Here is a 12,274-nt window from a genome sequence, read left to right on the forward strand (position 1 = left end):
TCTACAGATGAAAGTCTAGATTGCAGATTACTGAGACTAGCTGTTAAAAAAGAATAATTAAAAAATAAGTTTAAACTGTCAAAAAATACATCAACAACAATGTTTTTTTAAAATTGTGTACTGTACATAGAATTGTAAAAAAAGTGTGAGTTATAAAATAAATTGTACGTTTTCGGAGCCAACTGCCTCTCGGAGCCGGCTCCTTAAAAATAAATTGTAAAGTTTAAATTCCTTTTTTGTTGGCCCTATAGTCTAAGTCTACGAGGATAAACTAAAATAATTAAGCCTTAAATCATAAGTTTCATATCAAATAAATTTTCAGGGACTTGATTTCAAACAATATATCAAAAATACAAAATGGAACAACAGATTAGATTTTTTCTATTCGAAAAATATATCTACAAGTACTAATCTAATCTAAGGCTAATTTCTGAGAGGGTTTGTGGGCCACCCCCCTCCCTACGAAAAAATTGTTGTGTCTCTAATCTAAATGCTGGCAGCTGACTGTGTCCACCACCACCGGGCCCAACATTTTTTCCAAATTCACCTGAAGCATCAATTTGGTCAAACATCATATTTAGATACAATACACACTCTCATGCAAAGCAGAGCTTATTTTTTTTATCACTAGTGACTTCTCCCTCAGCCTCAGACATTCAAAAATTTTTGTTTTTTAATCATGGGGGCAGAACCCAACAATACAGACACATACGAGAACTTAATGAAAAACATAAAAAAGGACAGACACAAATCCTTCTATTTTAGCATGTGTTTAGGATAGTTTCATTTGGCGTTGCTAAGCGCTTTCAATTGTATTTTAAAGATGGAAATTGCTGAGATATACTTGCTATTTATTATACTACACTATATAGTTGCTTCGCATCTAGCCTTTAGGGAAGAGCGAATGTGGAAGAAAATAACACAAAACCACCCCAAAAAATAAAAAAGCTACTCTGAAAAGTATAACTAATTCAGACTGGCACTTTCCAAGATATCTATAAACTCTAGCAGCAGCGCTCGGCTCCCTAGCCGCAGCGCTCGGCTCCCTAGCCTAAAACCAACCTAACCTAAATAGTTGTTCGTCGGTAGTCGGGGGGGGGGGGGGGGGGGGGTACAAACTTGAAAAAAAATTTCTAAGAGGATACGCCTCTTATCCTTTTAGATCCCTGGTAAAGAGGTAAGCAGCATTTTTACCTGAACCTACAAATAGAGCAAGAATTCTTGCCAGTTTCTCTTAAACCCCATATGGACCACAAACAAACTATTGAGAAAAATGTCTGCAATTATTAGGGAAACAGGGGTAGTAAAATGTAGAATATACGTGGATATTAAGACAGGGGAAAAAGGGTATAGTCCCTTTTGTGACATCGCACCTTAAGGGGCCATTCTTCCTTTTTTTCACAGTAGGTTTTCTCCTATTTCTAGCCCCTGCGGGGGGCTCTAACCCTGCAGGGCCATTTACCTAAACCTGTGGGGGCAATCACCTAACCCAATATAACCTAACCTAAAATAACCTATAAAAAGCCATTTTAAAAATACGACAAATCGCCCCTTAAGGTGCGATGTCACGAAAAATTACCGTCAATTTAGTTTGCTATTTCCCTTGCCATTTATTGGTTAGATCGTTTATCCTTTAGGAGGGGAGGGGATGGGGTAAAGGGGGAGTTATTTTGCTAGCTTCAAGTTTCACTTTATTTGAGTACATGATAATCTGGTGTAAGATCCAAATAATAATAAATCCATTGATAGCATATATGCAGGACTAAAAGATAACAAAATTTGAAATATTGGGGGGAGGGGGGGTTCGACGTTCCATTTAAAGGTATAAGTGAAAGCGCTGAATTCTTGTTTCATGTAAGTGAGGTATGATTTATCCAGACTTCAGACAGGTCACGTTTCCTTACATTTTCAAAAGTCAAGGAGTTAATGGTTAAAAGTTTGAAATTTTTCTCGTATTTTACACTAGCGGCTACATTGTAGAGGAGAACCAAATCGGTCCAGCCATTAGCGAGATCCTTCAGTACAGACACAAAGATCTTGTTACTATATGGATAGAGACAGCAAAGCACCCATTCAGCACTTATTTAAGAAAGGAGACTCAATACACATTTCTCGTATTCATTCGAATACGGTGGATAGGAACCGGTTCTCATCCATACGAAAAAACTATGTCTAGCATCGTATTATATCCAGTTTTCTACGAATATAGAAATGTACAATCATAGGATTAAAACCAGTTTTAAAAAACTGGTTTTAATCTTATAATTGTATTTTCTATATCCGCGGAAAGCCGTTTATAATACGATAAAAGAAATAACTATTCTTGCTTCAGTCGCCTCTTCCTCATTCTAAGGTTTCGTGATTTGTAATGTTTTAATTCTTTCAATACAATAAACTAACTAATAATTTATGCAGTGTTTCGGAGCCAGGAGCCGTCATATTTTGCTGGAGCCGTAATTGTCGCTACAAAACGGCTCCGGACTAGATAAATAAAGAGATTTCTTATAAATTTTAATTTGGTTTTGTCATGTGCAAATGCCCTTTTTAAGTTTTTCAAGTCCATTTTTATCAAAAGTTGAACTTTTAAAAACTTTAAAAGTAAAAAAAAAAAAAAATATTTTTTATGGAGGAAAAAAAATATGTTTTTCTTGATTTTAGGTCGGAGCCGGAGCCGCACCAAAATCGAACGGCTCCGAAACACTGAAGTTATGTGAATAAGAAATAAAAATTACGGATAACAAAATTTATTTTTTTGATAATACACATTAAACTTAAGAAAAAACAGGTTAATATTCGTCATAGAGTCCATAGAACAAGTACAGAATACAACAAAATAATACAGAGAAAAAATGTATATACTTTTTTAAAGGAGAATAAAACAATTTTAATGGCTCTCTGGTTTTCAAGAATAAAAAGTTGTTTTTAATGCTTTTATAAATAAACTTTTTACACTATACATTATACAGACTTTTTTTAACAAATACTTTTTTTATCAAGAAACTTTAAATCATCTCCTTTTAATTTTGAAGTTACAATGAATTACATTTAACGACATTATTAAGAAATTACATAAAATATAAATGTAGGATGGTCCGCTATAAAAATATATAATATTACTGTCAAGTCAAAAACTACAATAATGAAAGCAATGATTTTTTTTACAAGAAATTTGGATTCTTAACAGAAATATATAAATTTGAAAGCTTGTAGTTAATTGTTGGACAAAACAAAAAGCTTTACAATAACAATTTAATAATAATAAGGATCTAGTGCAGTTCACGGTAAAATGTTCATGGTAACGATTATCTAAAAAAATCTATGAAGTTTGAAGGCAGCTAACGGCTAAACTGCGGAACATATATAGATTATGACCACACAAAATTTAAGGTCTACAAATAATTCATTCAGCCGCATGGCAGCTAACAGCCTTTAAAGTTCATACATTTTTGTAAGATAATCGTTACCAATAACATTTTACTGCAAACTGCACTAGGTCCAATAATAATAATGATTAGTTTCAGAATAGTTACACAATAATATTAAAGGAAGTCTGCAGGAAATACATCACTCTAACTGCTAAAAGACTGCCACAAATCTTATATCAGAAATTTTAATATTTTAATTTTCACCAGATTGAAGCAAAATAATGTGCTTAATTTGGGCCACAAAGTTTAAATGCCAGTAACTAATAACATTTTACAATAAAAACCCCTTTTCATTACCAAAACCTCTTAAAAAATTAAGTTAAATTTTGTTATTGAAGCTAAGGGCTTCAAATATGAAATATTGGGTCTACTTTTGGCAGTTATAGCGGTGTATTTACTACAGGCTTCCTTTCAGGGAAAAAAAACAAAGATTATTAAAAATAAGACATTTTCCAAAAAAAAACTATTAAAAACTCAAAAGTTATTTGAATCTTTATTAGTTCCCACGTAATAACATTCATATTCAGAAATACAAGTTTTCTATATTAATTGAAAGATTATTCTTTATCACATAATTGATACTTGAATTGTCTAAAAAAAAGCCTAATTTTAGATAAATAATACGCCCAATAGTAAAATATAAATGTATAGTTTTTATAAAAAAGCTGATTATTATAATTTTACTACATAATATGAAGTCTTACAAGCTTGATTTTATGCGCACAAAAATCTTATTTTTTAATCATCATCAAATTGCAAAAAAATGAAATATGTTTTTTAAAGTTGTTGGTAACACAATACCTAGTGATGTCTGATTTAAATTTTTAGCTGCTTTAAATTTAAAATATAATGGCCATACAGTTACTAATATACTGTGGCAGTTCAGTTTTATAGGTAAAAAGTTTTGTTTTGAAAGAGCGAAATATTTTGATAATAAATTCCTGTTATTTTTACTTTTTGAAACATTACTTTATAAATGATGTTATGTTTAAAATATGATAATATACACACACATCTTAATACATTATGTAACACCAAAATTTTACTCACATAGACAAAAAATAATAATATTATCACAATTCTGTTGTTATAACAGTTTTAAGCAAAGGAATTTTAGACTTTTCAGGTTTCTTGATGATCAGATTGTCCTTGACCAACCAGGGGGAGATGTCGTCCAGGCTGGTGTTGGCCAGGCTGTTGTTGTTGTTGATCAGGTTGTTGGTGTAGTTGTCAGCTGATGTGTTCAGTTTGCTGTTGAGAGATGTGTTGCGGTTGTTGTTGTTCACCACGTTAGATTTTAGCGCCAGGGTTGAGGCTGAAAAACAAATATATTATTTTTATTAAATAAAAAATTGGGTTCCTGACAACGCCTCACAGTAGTATTAATAGGTTAAATTAAGTTAGGTGAGGTGATTGCCCCACAGGGTTAGAGCCCCACGCAGGGACTATATATAGGAGAAAAGCAACTGTGAAAATAAGACCAAACGCTCTTTCAGAGGCGTGGTCATCAAAGGAACTATACCCAAAAAATGTTAGTTCAAAAATTTTTTTGTTTTTAAACCAATGTAAACCTGAGAAATAAAATGTCACAACTTTTTATTTAATCTATTTGCCTACTGGTGGTTGCGCCCTATCCTCAAGGGAGCATATTCAATTTTGAAAAATATAAAAAATCTCTCGGAATCAATATAAAGCTTTCATGAAATATATAAACCTGCCCGGAATCTATATGAATTCCATGAAATTGAGAACTTTTTTGATACTGGAAGTGATAAGTAAAATTAATAACGACGATATTTTAAAAGGACAGAACTATGCATTATGTAATAACTAGATATTCAAGATAAAAAAGTGCATACCAAGTACAGGAAGCCTGCTGGGAGTTGTGTTAATCTTTCCACCCACACTTGACAAAGATCTTGTCACTGGCTGGCTTCCCTCAAATCTAGTCTCCTGAAATATAAATAGTTTAAGTATTTTAAAACAAAGGATTTGGTTTCGTGGAGCGTCTTTTAGAAGTAATAGATATCAATAGGTTTTTTGGATTTTAATTACTTGGATCTTACACCAGATTATCATGTAAAGCTGGCTAAAAAAAACGACACTACATCCCCTCCCCTCCTAATGAATGGACAAACTGACCAATAAGAGATGTAATCGAACATGTTAGCAACCTAAATTTATTACAATTTCCCCCTGTATATTCTATATATATTTAGGTTTTAAAATTAAAAGAGAACAATTTTATTTCAAAGCATCTTACAAAACATCACTTATTAATTTTTAAAAATTATAAAAAAATAGTATAAGTCTAAAAGTAAAAAGCCACAAGAAGAGTTTAAGTGTAATACAAAGAATTGATAGTAAAATAATGTACATCTATTATCAGTAATAAATATTACCAAAAAACTTTACAACATAATGTTTACAGGAATGGATATAGAATATACGTGGATATTATGACAGGGGAAAAATTGTAGTCAATTTAGGTTGCTAACATGGATCTCATTTATTGATCAGTTGCCTCATCCAGTAGGAGGGGAGGTGATAGGGTTAAGGGGATGGATAGGGGGTATTGTTATTTAAGCACGATGCGAGTTTCACTTCATTAAAAAACATGAAAATCTGGTGTAACATCCTAGTAATAATAAATCCATTTTTAGAGGTTAGTCGAGGGTTAAACATAAATTTTTAGTGCTTTCTTTATTGCTCTAATTTTGAGCATATAAATATATATTTATGTGTATGTATTGTATCTACCAAAATAAAAGATTTATTGCATTTAAAACTATGAATTTAATTTTCATCGTAAATTAAACTAATTTAATGCCATAATTGGTTGTGCGAGCGAATCTTTCATGGAAGTATGTATATTTTTGTATATTTAAATGCGTTGCACCTCTTTAAATGCTTTTTCACATTTTATAACATTACAACGCAAAAGTTGTTCTAATAACTGTAATTTTTTAATGTAGCCCATAAATTTTAATTAGCTGAATATGAGGTTGCGCGATTTTTTATTTTATCAGTACAGTTGTATCTACGCATCTTTGGGAGATTTGTGTTCTTGTTTCATATTTACTATGTACTGAATATAGCAAGTACACTCAGGAATCTAGAGGGATATGACAATGGCCCATAAATTGATGCACACCCCCAAAGATAATACACAAAATTACCCCTTCTGTAAATTACAATTAGATTTCAAAACGTTTGGGATTTAATAATAGTCCCCAAAGTCAACGAATTAGAAAACATTATTATAAATCTTTGGGGACAAGTGTAAAAAATAGCCCAATGTCCCCTCCCTCCCCTGGAGTACACTGCATACTACATATTAATATATATTACCCCTCAAATTGTTAAAATCTAAATCTAATTCCAATTGCATAGAGAAGGTCATAAAAGTTAAACGGATTAGCGTTCATATATGTAAGGGAATATATTAAGTTTTCATTATGAATAGATATTATATTCTTAAATCTTTTTGCTAAAAGTTATTGCAAAAAAAACTGGCGTGTGCCCGTATAAATTGACCTTAAAATATGGCGCTGAAATATGATGCATATATACATTAGGTGGGTACGTGGATTTTTCCATGTTCGAGTACGTAAACCAGACCAAATGCAATATAGTTCAGGGATCTAAAGAAATAACGATAATACTCAAAATAATCTCTTATGTAGATAAAAAGTAGTGGTTGAAACGTTTGAACACTCAAGTTGTTTGTTTAGCCAACGAATAAGAAGACTAAGGAGACTAGTTTAATAAACAGAGCAATGTCTTCTTCTCCCTCAATATTGACACTTGACACTATCTTTTATATCCTATGGTCCAGTTTGCAAAAATCTATGGGGCCTCTTATAGTATACGCATATGCCAAAGATGTTTAAATCTAGATAGAATATTGCCAAAACTGGGGTAAAGTATACAATACAGGCCCCGACAAGTAATTAGAACTCATAAAACGGCAACTGCAAAAATTCAAATTTATGCAACAAGTTTTTTTGCGTTAAATATTTTGTCATTTAAATAACCAGAAAAAATAACCAAGAACCTTTTCATATTAAGCAGTAATTTTAAAAATCAAAATGGTTAATAAAGCCCTCTAAAGCCCAGAATTGCATCTATAATGATGGTGAATTGCAAGGCCGTGAAAAATTTATGGACTTCTAAGAGGTGGTTATAAAACCAATAATTCCCCTTGCAACTTTATTAGTTAGGCCCATAAATAAATACTATTTTCTTTTGATATTTTTACTTGGAACATATTATTGACGCTATTGAATAGTTATTTATCGCATCGTATTCAACGGACATTAAAATGAAAAATTATAAGATTAAAACTAGTTTTGTCAGCTTTAACCTTTTATGATTTTTATTTTAACATTCGTGGAAAGTTGAAATACGATGCTATACATAATATTTGAGCATGACTGAGAATCGGTTCTGATCCAGCGTATATGAATCGGTTTGGAAGCCATACTAGAAATAAGATTCTTTTATACCTAGGTATTCAATAAATGAAGCTTTAATTTTTCAAAAATATATATGAATAATAAATATACAACTAATAATTAATATATGATACTTTTTATACAGATATGGAAAAGAATCTTTTTATTGGACATTTTGGGAAGGCAATTTTGTTACCAGGAAGGATGCAACTAATGGTGAATAAAGCATCGGCTGTTTTGTTCATTTAGTAGAAGCCCAATATATCAACCATTAACTTAAGAAAATTTAAGAAAAATATGAATTAAGTAAAGATATACAAAATTATTAATACGGTGCATTATTTGCCAAATGTACCACTTTTCTGCACTACCTCTCCGATTTTGTTAATACTCTATATTTTGGTCCGTTGGGTCATTCAAGGATGCTGGATGGCCAAAAAAAAGTTTCAGAGTCCCTGGATGTCTAGATATCTAGCTATCTATGAAGGTAGGTAACAAAATTGTAAAAAACACCCATTTTTTCACAATTTTAAAAATTATTTTTTTCATCAATCTTACATCCAATCTATACATTTTATACACCAAAATGATCGTTTATTCATGTAAAAAGCGCACATAATGCTATTTTGGCCAAAACTCTAATTTTACAGGGTGTCCAACAAAAAGTGTATTTTGGATATCTAGCGTAATACCCAAAATACCTGTCCGAAAAAAATCATTTTTTTTGGCTTAAATCCTGTGTTTTATCTGTGTGCATATGTGGTATATAACGGTTCGGACCACCCGGGACTATAAGGTTGTCAAATTTCACTTTGGGACACCCTGTAAATGTGATTTTTGCGTCTGTAGAGCTAAAACTTAGTCCAAATTGGCTATTTTTTTCAAATTACTCTAATATGTGTCTTAGTATGTTTGGCCATAGTGTTTTCTGACCAGATCAATAATTTCATATTTTTTGGACACCCTGTATTTTCAAAAAAAGAGAAAAAAAATTTTTGTTTTTTTTTAAATTTTTTTTCTATTTTTAAGTTACTTAAAACTGTCATATAGATACAGATTTTGACTAATAACAATAATATTTGCCTATTTTACATTTTTTTACACTTTTGGGACACCCTGTGCATGTTTTTGAAAAATGATGGTTTTTGCCCATTTTTGGGGGGAAGGAGTCGTTTTAGGGCCATAGACTATTTCTTCATTTTTGTAGAACTTTTCAAGACACATCATTTGTTATTTATGCAAAAACCGCAAAAACCGAACCGTTTTGCCGTTATTCACCGCCAAAGGCAGAATTTTTTACGTTTTTTGCCGTTCCCGAGGTTCTAATGGGCATTTGTGGTAAGAAGACGTTGATTTATCAAGATAACCGTGAAATACTTTTATTTAAGCATTTTAATTTACTAAATTTCATGTGAAGTAAATTTTTTTGTATATCCAACCGATTTTTGTCAAAAGGAATTTCAAATGCACATGATTTATGTTTCTTTTATCACTTATGTTATAGCAATTATTTATGTTATATTCACTTAATTTTCTTGTTTTAACAATTGAAATCCATCTTGACGAAAAACGGTTAGCTGCACAAAAAATTTTACTTAATATGAAATTTAGTAAATTAAATTACCTAAATAAAAGTATTTAAGAGGGATCTTGATAAATCAACGTTTTCTTACCACAAATGCCCATTACAACCTCCGGAACGGCAAAAACGTAAAAAATTTCGCATTTGGCGGTGAATAACGGCAAAACGGTTCGGTTTTTGCGGTTTTTGCATAAATAACAAATGATGTGTCTTGAAAAGTTCTACAAAAATGAAGAAATAGTCTATGGCCCTAAAACGACTCCTTCCCCCAAAAAATGGGCAAAAACCATCATTTTTCAAAAACATGCACAGGGTGTCCCAAAAGTGTAAAAAAATGTAAAATAGGCAAATATTATTGTTATTAGTCAAAATCTGTATCTATATGACAGTTTTAAGTAACTTAAAAATAGAAAAAAAAATTTAAAAAAAACAAAAATTTTTTTTCTCTTTTTTTAAAAATACAGGGTGTCCAAAAAATATGAAATTATTGATCTGGTCAGAAAACACTATGGCCAAACATACTAAGACACATATTAGAGTAATTTGAAAAAAATAGCCAATTTGGACCAAGTTTTAGCTCTACAGACGCAAAAATCACATTTACAGGGTGTCCCAAAGTGAAATTTGACAACCTTATAGTCCCGGGTGGTCCAAACCGTTATATACCACATATGCACACAGATAACACACAGGATTTAAGCCAAAAAAAATGATTTTTTTCGGACAGGTATTTTGGGTATTACACTAGATATCCAAAATACACTTTTTGTTGGACACCCTGTAAAATTAGAGTTTTGGCCAAAATAGCATTATGTGCGCTTTTTACATGAATAAACGATCATTTTGGTGTATAAAATGTATAGATTTAATGTAAGATTGATGAAAAAATTAATTTTTAAAATTGTGAAAAAATGGGTGTTTTTTACATTTTTGTTACCTACCTTCATAGATAGCTAGATATCTAGACATCCAGGGACTCTGAAACTTTTTTTTGACCATCCAGCATCCTTGAATGACCCAACGGACCAAAATATAGAGTATTAACAAAATCGGAGAGGTAGTGCAGAAAAGTGGTACATTTGGCAAATAATGCACCATACATATTCCAGTAAAGCTGAATTAGAACTGGAAATCATGTACAGCATCGTATTAAAGACAATTATCCACGAATATTTTTACGAAAAATCATAAAATTTGAACAAATCTTCGGCCTCTCGGGGCTAACAAACCTAGTTTTAATCTTATATTTCATTTGCAGGTCCGCGAAAAATTACAATTCTTACATTACAGGACAGACGGACTATTTCTTATTGTTAACATAGGAAAAGTTTGAAAACTGTTAAAAAAGGTGAAAATTATACTCCTTTAAAATATACATAAAAATAAAACTATCATTCTTTATTTGTATTCAAAAGTATAAAACGCAGGGATATAAAGGCCGATATATTGATGCACATGATACACAAAATTACTTCACTGTAGATTAGTGGTTGAAATGTTTGTACACTAAACTTAATGAACCAACCAATCAAAATTTAGTAAACGTCCCCAAAGTTGAGGCATCGAATATAGAACGTTATTTTTGAACTTTAGCGACTAGTGTAATAAACAGCCTAATATCCCCTCCCTGCCTGATAAAATAATAAACTAGATGAATAAATTTTCCAAATCTGAAAGATAAAACATTAAAAATGTTGTACCTATCTCCTATCTAAGAAAAAAAAACACGATCAAAGCAATAACTTTCAAATCCAAGACAAAAGAAATCTAAATAAAAGTTGCAACGACTTTACAAATAAATTTTATAAAACAGATTGCATTTGATCTCGAATTACGAATTCTTTTAGATCAAGAAAAAATACAATTTTAGGTTTAGAAAATAAGTGACGCAACAATAACAGTATATTAAAATAAAGTTTGATATAAATCTTAATTTTTTTTATTTAAAACAATTTTTATATTTTAAAATATTACTATCATTGTTTTCTTATCCTTGTCAAATCCTAAATTCTTCCATTTTTTAACTTTCTTTTAAATGACATAACCCATATTTATGTGGTTATGATATTAAACCCCCTTTCCTTGATTGCGCCCCCCCCCCCCACCCCTTCAAAAAATGGTATTTCATCAGGGCAATAGGTATAGATTATGGGAGGATTTATAATTCCTATTATTGAAAAAGATACCAAATACAGTAAGTATTTAAAAATGTAATTTCTCGTATTCATTCGAATCCGGTGGTTCTCATCCATACGAAAAAACTATGTCTAGCATCGTATTTTATCCAGCTTTCTACGAATATAGAAATGTACAATCATAAGATTAAAACCAGTTTTTTTAGCCGGCGCCTTCGGCACTTCGGGGCTAAAAAAAACTAGTTTTAATCTCATAATTGTACTTTCTATATCCGCGGAAAGCCGTTTATAATACGATGCGAGAAATAACTATTATAGAATTGTGATGGGGAGAGAATCAATTTATCTTCCATCCCTCTATCCCTGATTTAGTGTACCACAGAAAAATTAACATACATATTTCCGGTTCCTGATACAAGACAGAATTTATAAGATCAAGCCTCAGGGAGAAGGGGAATGCTAATATTTGAATTTTATAGAAATTATCTCAATTTTATTCAGAAGATAAAAAACTTACAAGTAATGGAAAAAGTACCTAAATTTTAACAAAAATATTGTATTTGTGATGATGTTTAAAGGATAGGATAGGTTAAGTAAGATTAAAAGAAAACCAACTATGGTTGAGATCCCTGAAGGGACAAATTGAAAATCCCAGCAGAGGCTAAAGTTTTAAAA

At 31.3% G+C, this 12,274-nt stretch overlaps 1 protein-coding gene across 1 annotated transcript in view; it reads right to left on the bottom strand.

Moving 5' to 3' along the window:
- Positions 1 to 2,728: 2,728 nt before the first annotated feature.
- The window catches only part of LOC145316368 (uncharacterized), a 108,108-nt gene continuing 98,562 nt past the window's right edge, over positions 2,729 to 12,274 (bottom strand). Inside the window, exons 11-14 of the mRNA XM_080156813.1 lie at positions 5,285 to 5,378; positions 3,824 to 4,740; positions 3,479 to 3,550; positions 2,729 to 3,266 (exon numbers count right to left, since the gene is read on the bottom strand). Of these exons, the coding sequence (XP_080012939.1) occupies positions 4,499 to 4,740; positions 5,285 to 5,378 (336 nt within the window). The 3' untranslated portion in view covers positions 2,729 to 3,266; positions 3,479 to 3,550; positions 3,824 to 4,498. The remainder of the gene's footprint in view (positions 3,267 to 3,478; positions 3,551 to 3,823; positions 4,741 to 5,284; positions 5,379 to 12,274) is intronic.

This window comes from Acartia tonsa, chromosome 4 (genome assembly GCF_053477335.1).
Source record: "Acartia tonsa isolate MP-2025a chromosome 4, ASM5347733v1, whole genome shotgun sequence".
Classification (NCBI taxonomy): Eukaryota; Metazoa; Arthropoda; class Copepoda; order Calanoida; family Acartiidae; genus Acartia; species Acartia tonsa.